Raw genomic sequence first — 18,914 nt, 5'->3', positions numbered from 1 at the left:
TTATGCATTTCCCAAAATTTGGTTTACTTTATTATAGCTGTAAGCTAGGTGTTGATAGCAAAACCAGTAGTGCCAACATAATGTTAGCAGGCTAGTTAGCTAGCACCTTTGCAAGTTATTTTGTAACAATACATTCATAAAAATTTGCTTGTAAGTTGGTTGAACATTTTATTGAAACCAGTAGTCATGAGTGCAAACAATTTGGTTTAATTTGAAGTTATACATTTGAAATCATTTCTGTTGGAGTTTACATTATAGGGAATAGGCTGGCTAGCCAGGTCCTCCATAATACATCACCCCACAGAATGTTTTTTTGTTGCCGACATGACTTCAGTGTTCTTTGCCATCCTGATCGGTTTGATGTAATAACTCGAAAAATAGAAAAGTTAGGTGTCACTTTTCATTGTCATATTCAAATCGAAGCACATTTCTATTTGATAGGGCACCAGACTATTTGATTGGATAAAAAAATATGAAAATGTATTGTCACATGTAGTGAAAGGTGTTATTTTATGGTAAGCGATAGAAGTACAGACCTCCTGGAGCAAATTAGGGTTAAGTGCCTTGCTCATCGACAGGTTTTTCACCTTGTCAGCTCGGATATTCAAACCAGTGACCTTTCGGTTACTGGCCCAATACTCTAACCACTAGGCTACCTGCTGCCCAGACATGTGCATGATGTAAAAAAGGGTCTGTCTCATAACATTGTCATAAATAACCTATGGTCTTCAGTCTGTAGGCTACATAAAAACCACACAGGCTACTACTCTTTCTACTATAGACTACATGATTTATGTTAGATGACTTTAGTGTTGGTGGAGTGCTGCAGCGCTGCGAGACTAGACTCTTATGATGAACTTCACCAACAGAGTGGAGCAGAGACCCGGCTTTGTGGAATCTAGCTCTGACTACATCGATTTGCCCAATGGCAATAAAATAAAATGTCATGATGAAACACCTACCAATGTACCTATGAAAAAAAAACGTTTGTCCTCTGTAGTTGCGTGCCTTTTGTTTGCTGAAATGCATACTTTTCAATATACGTTAATCAAATACAACCACTGACTTTTTGCTCGTTTCAGAATAAAATGGCATTTCAGATGATTCTGTCCATCTAACTTTGGGAGAAAAGTTTGGGGAAGGCCCATTCCTGTTTCAGCATGACAATGCCCCCCGTGCACAAAGCGCAAAGCGAGGTCCATACAGAAATGGTTTGTCGGAGATCGGTGTGGAAGAACTTGACTGGCCTGCACAGAACCCTGACCTCAACTCCTACGGACACCTTTGGGATGAATTGTAACGCCGACTGTGAGCCAGGCCTAAACGCCAAACATCAGAGCCTGACCTCACTAATGCTCTCGTGGCTGCGCCAATGTTCCAACATCTAGTGGAAAGGAGCTGATCATCTATTTACATTGATAGAAGTGGTTTGGACTCATGTTTGATTTGTTTTAAGTACTGTCCATACTTTTAAATTGCTGTATGTGACTGGCCCCTGTGTGTTAGGCAAACACAATAACTTCTACACTACAGAAACTGAAACAGAGGAGGGGTAGAAGTAGTTATCCCAAATGAAATCCCTACCCTGATATAAATCAATTGCTGCATCTACATCTGGTGTATTAGTATAGCTTACATTTGGGGTTTAGAGAGGATGTCATTTGCTCATAAAGAGGTGGATTCTATTTCTAAGCATTCTAACCAATGCATGTGTATTAGGATTTATTACGGATCCCCATTAGCTCCTGCCAAGGTAGGACCTACTCTTCCTGGGGTCCAGCAAAATGAAGGCATTTATAAACAATTACAAGCATTAAATTACACTACTCTACTACCATATATCTACAACACAAATTCCAAGTGATTTGAAGGTGCTCCACTCTTGGCGTCTCTGTCGTTTTGGTCAATTTAAATATAGAGATAATAAGGCTTAACAATGGGAACGGTGCCACGGGTGCTCAATATCCTTAAATGTTTTATAGCTACTAGGCTTATGATAATAATTTTATTGAGTTTCAGCCAGGTTAGCATATTTATTTTATGTAGCCTAGTTTTTCCCTTAATTTAAATAAAAATGTGAATGAAATTCCTTAAGATAAGCAAGAAATATGATAAAATGAATATTCATGCCTTTTAGGTTAAAGAAGACAACAACACATTTAGGATGTAAAGTTTATGAACCGGGCCAACGATCGTTGAGCACTGCGCCTGGTGAAGAGGGTGGGGCATGAAAAGACGCACTCTTTGGCTGCGCTTCGCGTCATCTCAACCCAAATAATTTGCTATAGAAGGAAACCGAAGAGTGGACCTACCGTTTTCTATGAATTTGGTCTGCACACGAAGTATTGTCTAGTAGCTACATTTGTTAATATGGCTTGTTTTCTCTGTTTATTGTAAAAGGTCGCGCGCGCAAGAAAAGGAATTTAATCAACGATTTTTGCGTTGAGATTGCGTTGTTTGTTAAAATTGTGACGGTATGCAGACAGGATTTGTAATTTGAGTACTGTATTCGAGAGTACTTTCCCGAAGGGATATACATGTTTTACTTTGGCACCCAAGGAATGATTTGAATCCAATCAAAATGGCATCGGTAAGATCACTGTAATGCGTGTCTTTCAGCAGGTGTCGGGTGGAATTTTCTATATTAATTTAGGAAGATACTCTTAATACCTATAGGTTACTAGGTTTGATCGATGGTTAATAATGAGTAATTAATACGAAAATAGTATTTTACTATTTTCTCAGCCTATATAAATTGGTCTATATCTAGTAAAATGAACGAGGGGAAATTCACTAGGCTATTCTAGCTTGACATCTTTCGTACATGTATATGGATATTAAATAATTGTAGACCTATGATAATTGTCGGTCTTGGCTATGCCTCTATGGCAAATTTGTGAATCATACAACCTACTTGGAGTTACATAACAAAGTGGTTTATTAAATTTAAGGTTTTGAATGCATCTTGACCATTATTTGTATTTAATTAAAAAAATATATTTTGTTAACATGTAAAATGTTTGTGATAGGCCTAACTTTTTAAATGTATTTTTAACAGATTTAAAGGTTATCTTCATTTTGGGAGCTGCCGCTGAGCAGAACCACTCAGGCACTGATACACTGAAGTGGTCAGGTTTTTCCTAATCAGAAACCTGCTTGGGAGATGGAGGTGATTCGTCGCTCTTCTGTGTTTGCAGCCGGGGTGATGGAGGCCTTTGATCATTCCCCGTCAGACAAAGAACTGGTGTCCAAGTCCAAGGCACTGTGTAGGGACTACATACACTCTAGGCTCAACCTCTATGGGCTAGGCTCGTCCAAAACTCAGGTGGACTCAACGCTTTGTGATGTGGCTGCTGTGCTTCTCTGTCTCGGTAAGAACCTGCTGCAAACCGCTACATGGGAAACTTCACATAAAAAATAGCCTAATTTCTCTTGAGAATCCCTATGTTCCACTGAATAGATATGGTACACACTGTACTGGATTTGTCCACCACGTGTATATCAGTGGCTTGCCTTGAGATTAAAGACTGACATGCATGACCCAGAAGGCTATTAAAACCGGCTGGCAGTCCGAGGTGAGGGCAATCAAGGTACTGAATGGTTCAGTTTGGTATGCTAATTGAAACAGGTGAGATGACACTTACATACCCCACAGGCCCCTCTTGTTCATCATCTATATTTACTAAAAGGGTTGCGCAGGACCTGTCTGGACACACTGGTGGGCTATGGCTGATTCGTTCAGCTTGGGTTGGTTTGTGGCCAAGACAATAGATTTGTTTACTTTGTTGATCACAATACATCTCTAAAAACTTGGTCACAGAGCCAAAACGTTTTGGGAAAAACTGATTTAGGATAACCAGACTGGTCATAGAAACTAAAGCCCCTGTGGTTCAATGACTGCCCCTTATTAGACAGTGAAACAATCTGCAGTTGCTGCATCCATTTTGGATGTATAAAACAATGATATGTATCCATTGATTCTAGAAGAATATAACTTTTAAATAAAGGCCTCATGAGCTTTGTTCAACTGTCGTACCCCATCGTATAAGCGTTTTTTTTCTCTCCAATGTTTGTAAACAAAGTAGATGTTAAAACACTATACAGCCTCAACATGATTTAAACTATAGGTTTGATATCATGGCTGGTCAGTCCTTGCATCCATATGTAACAGTATAACTTTAGACCGTTCCCTCGCCCATACCCGGGACCCTCCGCACACATCAACAACAGTCACCCTCGAAGCATCGTTACCCATCGCTCCACAAAAGCCGCGGCCCTTGCAGAGCAAGTGACGTCACCGATTGAAACACTATTTAGCGCGCACCACCACTAACTAGCTAGCGTTTCACATCCGTTACACATAGCTCTGTCTAAGAAATTGAGCGATTACACTTCTCCAGCCCTTTCCCTCAGCTTTTTACCGAAACAGGCCGGGAGGCACTTTATTGTTTCAATTACGTATTGCCAGTCATTAATTGGGTTGATAGACCAGTCATGCTTTCTCAGTGCTATCCTGTTCCTAAATGTTCAGCCTTGTGGTCGCCCCTGGTTTTCCTAGGTGATGAGCTGGAGTGCATGCGGCCCAGTGTCTACCGGAACGTGGCGAGACAGCTCAACATCTCAGTAGCCATGGAGACCATGGTCTCTGATGCCTTCGTTGCCGTGGCAACAGAGATATTCGCAGCAGGTGAACAACTTCAAAGGGTTGGGGGTTGATGTTGCACAAGCTGACCAGTCAGGGCTGATTTTTGGCAACACACAAGAACATCAGGTGTCTGGAACAACTGTCCTATTCCGTCACTGGTACATGCAGTCTCTGCTGTGTAAAAGCATCACACAGTAGCCTACATCATGTTTTTCTGTCTATTGGAAGGAGGCAAGTTGAAATTTTGACAAAAACATGCATTCATCTGTTATCTAACAGCTCACATTCCGTCACTAGTACACACAGTTTCTGCTATGGATCATGTCACTAAAGAGCGAAAAGGTAATTCAATGCCATACATTAATTACTGCTACAGTACAGCATGGGTCCCCTAGACTGCATTAATAATATGTCGCTCAAACTTGGCTCTGTGTCTGGAAAGATAAAAATAGCCTACATTCGAAAGAATTTTTCAGGCAGGCATTTAGGCAGAACTGTGACTGTTTTGACGTCACCAGAGGCATTTTGGAACACCGTGGAATCCTCCAGACAGAAAAACAAACCTTTGACCAAGACGACGTTGGTCTTTTGGGATGTGGTGTTAAACGGCAGTATATTTATTAGACTAAAAAAAAGATGAGCAAGATTCCTTACATGTAATGATTGCAAAAGAGATGAATGAGTCATGATTTAATTGTCAATCAAATGCTGCACTCAGAATAATGGATTGTAATGGATCAATATCCCAACTCTGATCATGAACTGTAATTTAAAAAACGATTGAAATTAAGTGTTTCAACTTCCAACCATAGACCATTATGACATCATTGGATTACATTCGATAAGGAAGTGCTTTGGCTTGACGTTCCGTGTAACCTCGCCTCTCGTCTTTTACTCATTGCCAAGTGCACAAACTAATCTTGCTTCCCCAATGTCCCCGATTTCTCTCCCTTCCCTTCTACCCCTTCTTCCTCCATCTTCTCCTTATCCCCAGACAATCTATTCTTGGCTGGGTCATCTCACGCCAGGGTCAGATCTCTGTAGGGAGTTAGACGACGTGAGTAACTCCCTGTCCCAGAGGGAGTTAGCTTGTTTAAGCCTTCCCTGAGGTCCATAGATCCCTAGAACCAGGTCATAGGTCAGTCAGTGAAGGCAAACAAAAAAGGCTTAAAGGAGGCTAATGCCATTAGCCTTCTTGTTGCATCACAGTCATATGAATAACTCCTGTTAGTTTGCTTCCTGTGAGCAACAGGTGTGCATTTCTTTGTTTATTTTTTACATGTTTTTAAGCTCTTGTGGAAAATAGTAGAAAAATGAATGTAAATAATGATTATGAAAAATGGAGTTAGGTACCCCAGTGGTTAAGAGCATTGGGACAGTAACGGAAAAGTTGCTGGTTCGAATCCCTGAGCTGATTAAGTGAAAAATGTGTCTATGGCTTTGAGCAAGGCACTTAACCCTAATCATTCCTGTAAGTCTCTCTGGATAAGAGCATCTCCTAAATGACTATAATGCAAAGAAAGAAGCAGTACTGCAGTGTGACTTCATCTATAAATATGGGCCAATGGCTCTTCTCTAAACGCTGATGAAGGATGCCACCGAAACGCGTTTGTTCTGACCTCTGATGCAAAAAATATATACATCAAAGCAGACTATTTCAGTGAGTGCAGGTTTTTCCGTTCTTCAAGCATCAGTCATGACAAGGCTGACAGCCAAACGGCTTTACTAGGAAACTAATGACCATTTCTTTGATGTAGAGCTCTGATTCGACCGCAACCGCCTTGCTCTTTCTCTCTGGATAATGGACATACTGTACAGTTGACTTCTGAAGTATGCAGTGTCTTGGGACTATCTCTGCACTAGACTGCAGCATGTAGAAGTAGAGCAATTTAAAATAATGTACAATGGGGTCCGAAATTGACACCCATAATAAACATTTGCAAACATTTTCAATACTTCAAACCACAGGTTTTCAAGTCCGGAGAGTAGAGACAGATGTCAATGCAAAATGTTGATTTTGTTGTTGCTAATTAACCATGTCTTTGTAGGTTTTGACACGTTCCTGGGGTTATTGTCTGGAAGAGTTTCAGCCGCCTGGCAGAGGCAACCAGGTTTTTGGCTAAAATGTCCCGGTGCTGGGTAAAGTTCATGATGCCTTTGACCTTAACAAGGGCCCCAGGACCAGTGGAAGCAGAATAGCCCCATAACATCAAAGATCCACCACCCTATTTTACAGTAGGTATGGGGTTATTTTCTGCTCATGTATTCTTATTGCGATGCCAAACCCACTACTGCTGTGCACTGCTGTGACATCCAACAAATATAAATGCCTGTTTGCTAAATGGCATTGGCACATGGATTTGAACTGGAGCTTTTGGTCACGACAGGAAAAGAGAGCTCTTATGGTCATCGGCATTGTGAACTTTACCCAGTACCAGGAGGCTGAAACTTGGCTTTACACATCAAAATATGCAAATAAATGGTTTATTGGCCACAAAAATCAACATTTTGCAATGGTCATCTCAGTCTCCGGACTTGAAATCCATTGAAAACCTGCGGTTTGAATGGAAGAAGGCTCATCATAAGCTCAGATGAAGGACATCAAGGATGTGGAAGGATGGTCTAAGATTCATCCCAGTGTTCTACAACTCATAAAACCATTTTAGAAAAAGGCTCAGTGCAGTTAAGTCATTGAAAACGAGTGTCAATGTTTACCCCTACTTTTTGTTGTTGATTGTATAACAATTAATATTTCTCTGAGCAACTGTATTACTATAAAATATAAATACCCCTCATTTTTTGAGCCTCTAATATAGCTCAGCATTTGACTTATTTAATTTGGTCATTTTTGCTAATCTTTATCAATAGTGTCAATTTCGGACCCCAGTGTATTTGAATTGGGACCGGTGAACTGCATTGCACACTTATCAGCAGTCTAACTGCCTCAACTGTTTTGATATGAGCTATGTTTTTTTCATTAATGTTGCAGTATTGCAATAAATAGTATGAAGCATCGTGATCAACTAACCACAATCAGCCAACTGATCCGTGATTCTCGCTCTCTCGTCCATAGGTATCACATGGGGGAAGGTTGTATCTATGTATGCCGTGGCTGGGGCTCTGGCGGTGGACTGCGTGCGACAGAACCAGCCAGCTACGGTCCAAACCATAGTGGACAGCCTGGGCCAGTTTGTCCGCAAGAACCTGGCCCCTTGGCTGAAGAAACGCGGAGGATGGGTGAGTGGCTGGACTGTTGTTGACCAAGGGACAGTTTTGTTTCGTAACAACCACATCGTTGTGGTTCTTCGAACACACCGACAGGGTCATTGCTCAAAATAGTATGCAGCTTCATCTGGATATGTAAAGTTCAACATTCACCTTCGCCGTCTACGCATATATTTGTTCGACAAATCCTATGTATGCACCACACCGAACGCGCTGCCTCTGCAACGCAATCTCAGCGTTTCATTGGAAATTAAAAGGTAATTTTGGTGTACCAAAATGCAATGACGCTGTCGGTGTATTCGAAGCAGGATGCTTATTGAAGCGCAGCAGACCTTCACCTCAATGTAGTTTTTTTGAAGGATGCAGAGTTTAGCCTATGCTGCCCTCTAGCGGTTCAGTGGAAACGTACAGGCAACATTACCAGAGATTTTGGCTTCTCAATTGTCTTTTCTTGATTCCTTACATCGCCCTCCTTCAAATATCTTAGATCTACGGTTATTTTCCTGACCTTCAATGCATGTTGAGAAGGTGGTAAGGATGGAGGATGCAAAGAATGTCCTGACAATTTCTCTTAGGTCACGTTGGAAATGCCTGTCTTTTTCCAGACGGACATTAAGAGGTGTGTGGTGAAGTTAGATGCCGTTCCTCAGACCCATTGGCTGTCTCCCATTGCCCAATCCTGCAAGCACTTTCTATCAACACTGTACATCTACATTATGAAGGAGCCATGAGACTTGGAAGAATTCAGGTTGAAAGAGCACGCGCTTGAAGTCCTGACATTTTCTGGAAGATTGATGGCTGTCTAAACAGTGACTTTCCTTCTTGCCAAGTACAAGTCACAGTATCACATTTGTACAATCAATGACTGCTCTTCTTCCAAAGAGTAGTGAGTCAATTTCATGTGGGTAGTTCCACCAATTAGGTGCCCTTTTTAGTGCGACCTAATTTTAACTGTCATTAGAGCAGATGATCAACTTAAGAAAATTCCACCCAAAGTCTTGGTATTTGTTTCATTAGACCATTGTTGAGTCCCAAAATGTTTTGCATGTCAACAATAAAGTTTGATGTGTAACTTTCCAAATACAGAAATGTAGCCCGTATGATGCGTCAGACTAGAAGTCAAAATGCTGAATGTCATTTTCCATGTGATCTATATTAAAGGGCACTTAATTTAACAGGCTTTTAAAATTTAATTGGTTCACAATTAAAATATCAAAGGGGACGCAAAGGAACTTTGTGGAACGACCCATTCGCTTAAGATGATCAACTTTTGCTCAATGTACAGAACCATGTATCTTTCAGTGTCGTAATGCATTTTCCACTACTGTGTCGGAGTGAGTACTGTGGTAGGTGCTCATGCCTCTGAAGTGAGATCCAGTCTGATACCTACAGTATATCATCTCTGGGACTTTACACTGAAGAAATTGACAATAAATCCAATGATTTTTTTGCTGCACCACTGTAGAGGACATGAATTGTATGATGAGCTATTCATGTTGTGGGATGCAACAGTCTAGCCAGGCTTTGCACACTTTACACTGCTGCATTTGCTAGGAACAGAACGGGGAGGGGGTTAACCTTACATTTGTCCAATAAGAAACTTGTTTGTTGCAATGTTGCAATAAAATTTTATGTTTTGCTACGGTGTGCCCTAATGAATACTCTCCCGTTGATTACAGGACAGAATGATGCCCATGGGGGATATTTTAGAATGTTGGATCTTTTTAATTCTTAATGTATTTTATTCCGATACTGTAGTGATGATTGAATCTTAGAAAATATACTTTGTGGTCCAGTTTACTTATTGTGCTGTATATACTTTCATATGCAAAATAAACTAACACTTGTGATAAGTGTTTGTAAACAGGAGTGAAATCACCAATTAGATTATTTGTTTTTATTCCACTTATCCATTGGGTTCAATATAGCCTCTGGGAAAGACAACTTGATTATAGTAGAGTTAAATTAAGGGCTGAACACACTTAAACATCACTTGTTACACAAGCAGCTGTCTTGGCACAATGACCACATCTAGAATTGGTTTATCCTCCCCAAACCCCAATGGGAGAAAACACAACACTAACCTAGATCAGCATTAATTAAGGGTCAGGAAATCAAATTAACAAAGTCTAGTGCTTGTTATTACTCCGTCACCTCCTGGTGGTCAAGAGGAGCGACGGTAGGTGATGTGCAAATGCTGCATAAGTGGCCCACCCTCCATCGCCATGGAGACAGTCTGCTCAAGCTTCCCATCCGGTCTCAGCTGGAACACTCTGGAAATCTGAGGGAGAGAACAGGAATCCATCAAATCCTAATTCCTGTGGTTTAGAGAGTATCCAATTGGAAGGGAGCTTGTTAAATTCTGTAACACTATTGGATCTGTCAATTTTGTAAAACTTGACGTACCACATGTCAAGATCCAAAAGAACCACCAATTTGTAAGCAACTTGGCACAAGGTAGCTTCTAAGCCCAAGTCCTAAGCTCCCGGTATTTACAGATCAGGAAATAGCAAAGCGGTAAGTTGTTTTTGGACCAACCATTGAATATCTATTAGGGAAATAGGCCAATTTTTGTTGGATCGAAAAGAGTATCAACAGACTGGAAAGTGGCAGTCTCACCTGCTGTACATGGGGTTCTTTAGCAAAGGAGGTTCTGGCCAGGGCATGGGTGTGTAGAGTTAACTGCTGTCCAGTCAGGTCTCCTTCCTCAATCTCCACCAGGCCTGTAAAGAGAACTCCAGATTTATAGGAGGTTTGATCTCATGGACAGATCAATGCAAACAACTGATACTGTCAAATCTGTTGAACTAATGGGATGATGAGCAGCAGTAGTTCTGTTGTTTTGTCACTGGTTATTTGGACAAAAAAATAAAAAATAAATGGCATCTTTCGACATTTGGCCATAACTTGCAAAGAGAGAGGGTGGAACTCGTTCTGTTTCTGCTCCAGTTCTAGTAGCTTTTCATCTCTTCTCTCAATACGTGTGGAACCAAAACTTAAATCGAGCCGCTGACTAATTACGTGAGACTTCAGATTTGGGTTATCTGAGATTAAAGGTTCAGACCTGGTTTAATAGCTTAGTTGAACTGACGGATGAAAGGTTATAGATTCAAGTCCCACTTGGGCAACGCTCTAAATGATCTGAAGGGTAAGTACAGGCTAGGTCTAAGCATTGAACAGTCTCGTACCTGAGTTCTGTGCTATAATGAAGGCTACTCTGTTGCCGCCTGGTTGTATTCTGATGAAGCCACACTCCCTGTGCATAGGTTTCTTATTCTCAGCATGGAATGCATTAAACCTGCAGAACAGGGGAAATAAATGTAAACGTGATTATTATAACACTGTACGTTCATCCTAGCCCGGAAACCCAGTGTCGAATTTCATGTGGGGCATAAATTAGCATTTGGATCAGAAATTTCCTCATGACCTCTACGAGACAGAATGTTGAATACAATTATATTTGGAACTTACTTTACCGGTTGTCCGTGTGGTTGGTCCTTTTGCAGGTAGGAATGAGAGACAATACATCCACAGGAAAGTTTGTGTAATTATACTTTTCAAAGCGCGGTTTCTATCAAAAGATACTGGCCAAACTCGTGCACGTTTACATGGTTCTGCGCAAGCAAATATTAAAGGTGGCATTCAACAAACAGTACAAGAACATTAGCCAGCAGGAATCCTCTCATCCGGAAGCATATTGTCGCTGGAGATTTTAACTAGGGAGGAACCGATGATATTTTTGGCCAAAACCGATATTTTGCTTGCAAAAAACCCCCAATACCGATAACATTTTAGTGACCTTAAGCATTCTAGTACAGTTAGTTTGTTGGCCTTTACGCATGTCCCTATTACCAGTAAAACAATCAAAACCAATTTCTTAATTTGTTCAGTCTCAATCAGGATTTCATCATACATGTCAAGCAGTGAAGTTTCAGCTCTGTCCATGGCCTCTTCCTCGGTACACACTCGGTGTCCTTTTCCATCTTGTCCAGCTGTCTAACATTTCATGTAAACCCTGCTCGTTTGCGTCAAAGTAGAGGTCCTTGTACATAGCATCAAGCATGGTGGCGACAGTAAAGGAGGTTGTGAGAGAATGCCACCAAATTGCTTATTCACAGAGTACTTGTAGAGTACGTTTTGCAAGTTAACCCCATGGTCTGTGTCGTCAGTTTTGTTGAGCAGGCGTTTAAATGCCATGAAAGAGGGTATCACGTCTGCTGCAGATGATGAACGTATTTCTCAATTCAGTTGTTCGAATGGGGCTAGGAGTGTGTTCAAGTTTCAAACAGGTTCTCAAATGCCATTTAAAATGGCAGCAGTGGTATGAGAACCAGCACATTGAGCAACGCAATACGGCTTTCCTCAGTATGAAATCCTCGTCGACCCACTGTGCTGTCAGACTCAGCATGCTCATGGAGCTGATATCGCTGGTCCAAATGTGAAGCTAATAGCAGTGACGACCATAGCAAGTAGCTCATGGATATGGGTTTCAATAATACTGTGCAACTCCAGTAGAGTAACATCTGAAAAATAGCGTCTACTTGGTAGTGTGTACCGGTGCTCGACCAGTCGACGAAAGCCAACATCATCCACAACAGAACGGTTGATTGTCAAGGGCAATGATTTCCATTATCTTGGCGTTGATGGATTTCGCCTTTGAGTTGTCTTGCTGAAATGTTCACTCTTTCAAATGACTGCTCGACTTGAACTTGTTGGAAGTGTGCGCTTAGTATTTTTCTACTTTTGTTCTGTGTAGCGCAGTATTTTTCATGCCGTCATTACATCTACGTTGTATAGGTATGTACGTCAGCTTTGACATTAGTATTAAGCTAGAAATCGAGCCGATGTTGACATTTATCTAATATCGTCAGATTCCAATATGCTTACCGATATCATGCATCCCTAATTTTAACCAAAATCTTCCAAAGTATCACCAACATGTATCCTAACCCATGATGCTTGACACCAAGCTCAAAGTCCTGGGTCTGGACAACACCCTCTGCAATTGGATCCTGGACTACCTGATGGGCAAACCACAGGCTGAGGATTGACAACACCACCACTCTACTCTTAACACAGGTGTGTCCTCAGTCCTCTGCTGTACTCCCGGTTCATCCACGACTGACTTTGCGCGACTCCACGACTGACTTTGCGCGACACCAACTCTGTTGACGACACCAAGGGTGTAGGCCTGATAACCAACAATGAGTCAGCCTATAGGGAGGTGAGAACTGAACTGGCATTGAGGTACCAGGACAACAACCTCTCCCTCAATATCAGCAGAACAAAGAAGTTGACTGTTGACTTCAGAAAGCAAAGGGAACATGCCCGGATCCACATCAACAGGACTGCATTAGTAAGCATTTTCCACTGAGGACTTGACATGGGACCAATAACACCACCAGTCGAGGGTGCAACAGCGCTGCTACTTCCTAAGGCGGCTGAAGTAATTTGACATGCCATCCCCCAGTCCTCTCCCAATACTACCGCTACACCATCAAGAGCATCCTGACCGGTTGCATCATGGCCTGGTACAGGAATTGTTCTTTCCACAACCGCAAGGCCCTCCAGCAGATGGTGAAGTGCGTCACTGGGCCCGTGTTCCCACCCATCCAGGACATCTACTTGAAACAGTGCACAAGGAAGTCTCGCACATCATCAAGGACCCCACACATACCAGCTGTTCTCTTCCTTACAGTCAGGCAGACTGTATCAGAGCATGAGGTCTGATAGTTTCTGTTGGTATCTACAAACTGTCAGACTGCTGAACACTTGGTCAGTCCAGTTCACCTGCAGAGTCTCTGCACACATGCACTACACACTTGCCCCCCCCAATTCCTGCCTTCCCCAAAACATGTTTAAATATTGGACTATAAAATTGTTCCTGTATTTTATTTATTCAGCCATTTACTTTGTTCATATTCTTATCTATTGTTATTTCTTATTGTTGCATTGTCAAGAAGGAACCTGCAAGTAACCATTTCCTTGTGCGATGTTTACCATGTAGAGAGCTTGGGACTAAGGTTCGATCTGCATTTTTGTCCAAATGTTATTGACAGCCTAGTTAAAATGTTTTCTACCAATATAGTACTCAATACCCATTCATGTTTGATAAATTCAAGATAAAAATGGCTGACACTTCAGATATTTAAAGCCAATTATCTCAGAATCATCTTTTTTTGCAGAAAAGTTTATGTAATTCTACTTTCCTGTGGATATGTTTCACACCAACCTGCAAAAGGACCAACCACACGGACAACAGGTAAAGTCAATCAAAATATAATTTTATTCATCATTCTGGCTTGTAAAGGTTGTGAGAGGAAACTTCCCTGACCCAACCACTCATTTATGCCAGACGTTGAATCCAAAACAATTAGTCATTTAGCTGACGCTTTTATCCAACGCAACTTCTGTCAAATGTATGCACGCATGACTATGTATGGTCATTACTGGCACACTACTATACCAACTGAGCTCGAAAGGTCATGATTTTAAAACATCATAGCAGGCTAAGCGCAACCTTGACAGAATCTCCTTGTGTAGTGTGATTTTTGTTAGGCCTGCTGTACCCTAGTCAGCTGTCAATACAACTCACATGAAGTTGATGACTGGTTGGCCCACATGGGAGAAGTGCAGTCTCTCGTTGTAGCGGAAAGGCGGTATAGAGGAGAATGAGCCTTCTCCTGGCTCGTCGGACTCCCAGACCCCGAGAAGCCAGTCCAATGCCAGCAGTGCAGGGTTCAGCTCAGCTATGGGAGAACACAAGGGCTTCTTATATGGGACAGTCATTTGCGTAGGCCTAGCCAGACAACCACGGCGCTTATCCAATGTCGACGTAGCCTATGAGCACACAACAAAAACTCAGTCGCTTGCCACTTCAGCTCCACTATACATACGGGTTGCGTTGCTTTACTATTAAATGTTGCTAGTGGTTGTACTAAATGGTCCTACAATTACACAAGTTGTTTTTGTTTACATTGTGATAGTAGCTTATTGACGTCATAAATCTTAGTATAATAACCAGTGGTGTGTAGTCGAGGTCATATGCAACCAAAATGTACTTGTACTGTATTTAAATACACAAAATAGAACACATGCGTGCCAGCCAGCAAGAATGGAACCTTGGCGATTCTTGAGCATTCACTCAGTCAGATGTTTCACCGGAAGTACAAATGTGAAGCATCTGCTTGGCGTTGCCACTCACTACCAAATATTCATTATTAATTTTGGTTGCCTATCCTGACGTGAAGTTTGTTCTGTAGAAAGTATTTGACTTGAGCCACAAAATGAAGGAAATTAGAAGGGGGGGTTTCAGGCAGGCTATTTTCTAGACTCCAGTCACAAGGATGTGGTTATTTCAGCAATAATAGTTCAGAGCCTCCTACTGTTCTCGCTACCCATCCCATCGTGTTTTCATACATTTTTTTTTTTACACTCCGTCTTAGTTTAAGAACCTTAGTAGAAAAATAATGGGCAAAAAACGTCAAATATACACATCAACATGAGTGCATTATCATAATCACAGTCAACTTATAATAGAAAGAAATGTATAATAATATAAAACAAAACTATGACTGAATGTGCCTCAATGAAGAATCCCCTCCCCAATAGGTCTCTTTGCCCTCAATAGGACACCCCCAGCACCTCCACCATCCCCATTAATAGGACACCCCCAGCACCTCCACCGTCCCCATCAACCCTCAATAGGACACCCCCAGCACCTCCACCATCCCCATTAATAGGACACCCCCAGCACCTCCACCGTCCCCATCAACCCTCAATAGGACACCCCCAGCACCTCCACCATCCCCATTAATAGGACACCCCCAGCACCTCCACCGTCCCCATCAACAGGACACCCCCACCGTCCCCATCAACCCGCAATAGGACACCCCCACTGTCCCCATCAACCCTCAATAGGACACCCCCAGCACCTCCACCGTCCCCATCAACACCTCAACAGGACACACCCACCGTCCCCATCAACCCTCAATAGGACACCCCCACATCAACCCTCAATAGGACACTCCCAGCACCTCCACTGTCCCCATCAACCCTCAATAGGACACCCCCAGCACCACCATCCCCAGCAACACCTCAATAGGACAGTCCCAGCAACAGGACACCCCCAGCACCTCCACAGGACACCTCTACCATCAACACCTCAATAGGACCCCCAGCACCTCCACCATTCCGATCAACAGGACACCCCCAGCACCTCCACCATCCCCATCAACACCTCAATAGGACACTCCCAGCACCTCCACCATTCCCATCAACACCTCAATAGGACACCCCCAGCACCTCCACCGTCCCCATCAACACCTCAATAGGACACTCCCAGCACCTCCAACATCCCCATCAACACCTCAATAGGACACTCCCAGCACCTCCACCATTCCCATCAACAGGACACCCCCACCATCCCCATCAACACCTCAATAGGACACTCCCAGCATCTCCACCATCCCCATCAACACCTCAATAGGACAGTCCCAGCACCTCCAACATCCCCATCAACACCTCAATAGGACACTCCCAGCATCTCCACCATCCCCATCAACACCTCAATAGGACACTCCCAGCATCTCCACCATCCCCATCAACACCTCAATAGGACACTCCCAGCATCTCCACCATCCCCATCAACACCTCAATAGGACACTCCCAGCATCTCCACCATCCCCATCAACACCTCAATAGGACACTCCCAGCATCTCCACCATCAACAGGACCCCCAGCACCTCCACCATTCCCATCAACCCTCAATAGAACAGCCCCAGGCAAGAAAATAGCCTTGCCGAAATCCCCCGTTCTAATTTCCTTAATTTTGTGGGTAGAGTCCAATTCTTTCTGTAGAACAAACTTCATAACCGAAATTAATAATTAAAGTGTCTTATATTAAGCAAGCAAGACATTTTAGAACGACTAGTCAAATAAGACATGGAGAGATTACGAATTTTGGCAAAGACATTTATTTATAGACTAATACATTTGAAACAAATAGCCAAACCGAAGACAGTGTCTTCGATCAAATGACTTAAAAAAAAAATGAAACGCAGCCTAACGTGATCAGAAACCTCAACTAGCAAGCAAGTCGCAGCAATGAAGAATTGAGTGGCAGGGGTAGCTTTCCGGTACAACACCCGCAGTGGGAGAAGATGGCGTTAGATGAGTTTTGGCCGACGTTATGCAAATACTCATCGATTAAACATTTGACCTCAATACATTTTATGTTTCCAAAACTACAGTATAATATGTTATGAACAGAGTGAACTACGTTTTGAAGACTTTACCCTTTGCTAAAGTTTTAATTTGGCGTTATTCAGAAGTAATGCAAGGGCGAATTGACTTATTGCACAGCACACGTCAGTGTAGACGTACCCTATTGGAAATAAGCAAATGTGGGCCTATGCTAGAACGAGCCAATAGGATCTCACTACGTTGTGCTTGTCTCGCCCACCTACTTGCGTTTTATTTATTCAACGAGGCAAATCTGTTAAGAACAAATTCTTATTTACAATGACGGCCTACCGGGGAACAGTGGGTTAACTGCCTTGTTCAGGGGCAGAACGACAGATTTTTATCTTGTCAACTCGGGGATTCTAACGATATCTGTTCTGCCAACACAGTACAATGTGTGGTTCTCACTCACTAATCCAAGGTTACGCGTACTACACGTACTATATGAATGGTGTGATGATATTTACCTTTTACAGTGGGGTGATTGTAGTCTAATCAGGTGGATTAATTTGCTACCATTGGAAATGACTGGCCGTGGTCCATCTTGGTTTAGTTATAAAATAACTTTGGTTTAGCCCGAGAAAACAATCTCAGGACAGGATATAGCTGGGCGCACTTGCTACTAGGCTAATTCAGGACACTCATGCCTTGATGTAAGGAGCTGGCGGCAAAACGTTTGATTAAACAAGTCAGAGACAAACAAATGCATCAAATTACATATTTAAAGAGAGCGAATAGATATACAATCCCTAAATCAACTAACTGGCAATAGTAAAACAAAAGTTTAAAACGATTGAGTCAACCTTAATCTAGAAAATGAATAGTGAAGTCGCCGGATGGTTGAAGTGTAGAAGGGCCATAAGGAAATTTATAAAATGTGTTTCTTGGGCCGTTATCGATATCATGAATCTAACCTTATATCCAGCCTACATCAAGCACAATGTCACAAGTTTTATTTATAAAAACGAAATAAAGTAAAGCTAGATCTATCGGGTAAAATTGTATCGAGTTGGTATGCTGTTGACATTGAATATATATGTATAGATAGTAGGCTAAATAAGCAGTTGGAATTAAATTGTAAAAAAAATGCTTACCTGACTGGTGAAAAGGGCACGTCATTGCAAGGTTGTCTTATTCAATGTATGTCATTATGTTAGAAAATACCAATCTTTCGCGAAGCAGTGAAATGGTGCATATAATACTGCGACAATATTATTCTCAGGCTGTCATATTACTGAAGCTCCCCTTTTTCACAGATGAATCTTCTTCTGTGGGGTTTATCGGCGGTTGGCATCCAACGTTATGGTGCATTACCGCAACCTACTGTACTGGAGTGTGGGCTAGAGACCGGGAGAAACGAAATCCTACCTGCCAGCCCCGTTGCTCTTAAAAAATAGACCATATTTGAGGATATATCTAATGACGTTCTACTCAATACACAATTAAACTAATTTCCTGTATCCCCTTCTCCCTCATACCAGATCTCAGCCTCTCCCTTTCCCTCTGATACTGCCCACACTGTAGCATTACATGCTCCACTATCTCTGTTTCCTGGCAATAACCACACGTTCCTGTTGGATCCTTTCCTCATGCCTCCTTGCAGCATGCCCAAGGCACGTTCACGCAGATGAGCAGGGACCCTGGGTATCTTTCTTTTGGTGTTTTTCAGAGTCAGTAGAAAGGCTTCTTTAGTGTCATAAGTTTTCATAACTGACCTTAATTGCCTACCGTCTGTAAGCTGATAGTGTCTTAACAACTGTTCCACAGGTGCATGTTCATTCATTGTTTATGGTTCATTGAA

General features: G+C 42.2%; 2 protein-coding genes across 3 annotated transcripts; one reads left to right on the top strand and one right to left on the bottom strand.

Annotated features, from left to right (window-relative positions):
* Positions 1-2,302: 2,302 nt before the first annotated feature.
* Positions 2,303-9,745, top strand: LOC135558476 (bcl-2-related ovarian killer protein homolog A-like). The gene is made up of 5 exons (XM_064992304.1): positions 2,303-2,590; positions 3,059-3,371; positions 4,559-4,687; positions 7,719-7,882; positions 8,476-9,745. The coding sequence occupies exons 2-5, from the start codon at positions 3,164-3,166 to the stop codon at positions 8,599-8,601; spliced, it is 627 nt and encodes a 208-aa protein (XP_064848376.1). The 5' UTR covers positions 2,303-2,590; positions 3,059-3,163; the 3' UTR covers positions 8,602-9,745.
* A 7-nt stretch (positions 9,746-9,752) lies between these two features.
* Positions 9,753-18,641, bottom strand: thap4 (THAP domain containing 4). 2 transcript variants are annotated; one of them, XM_064992305.1, is made up of 5 exons: positions 18,208-18,641; positions 14,466-14,710; positions 11,059-11,168; positions 10,490-10,593; positions 9,753-10,151 (listed from the first exon to the last, which is right to left on the bottom strand). In XM_064992305.1, the coding sequence occupies exons 2-5, from the start codon at positions 14,657-14,659 to the stop codon at positions 10,035-10,037; spliced, it is 525 nt and encodes a 174-aa protein (XP_064848377.1). In that variant the 5' UTR covers positions 14,660-14,710; positions 18,208-18,641; the 3' UTR covers positions 9,753-10,034. The 2 variants fall into 2 exon arrangements, with proteins under 2 accessions (XP_064848377.1, XP_064848378.1); XM_064992306.1 differs by having other exon boundaries at positions 14,466-14,619; positions 18,208-18,634.
* Between the last annotated feature and the right edge of the window lie 273 nt (positions 18,642-18,914).

This window comes from Oncorhynchus masou, chromosome 17 (assembly GCF_036934945.1).
Source record: "Oncorhynchus masou masou isolate Uvic2021 chromosome 17, UVic_Omas_1.1, whole genome shotgun sequence".
NCBI classification, from domain to species: Eukaryota; Metazoa; Chordata; class Actinopteri; order Salmoniformes; family Salmonidae; genus Oncorhynchus; species Oncorhynchus masou.
Note: the sequence above shows the minus strand (reverse complement) of the source record. Positions and strands in the feature narration are given on the sequence as shown.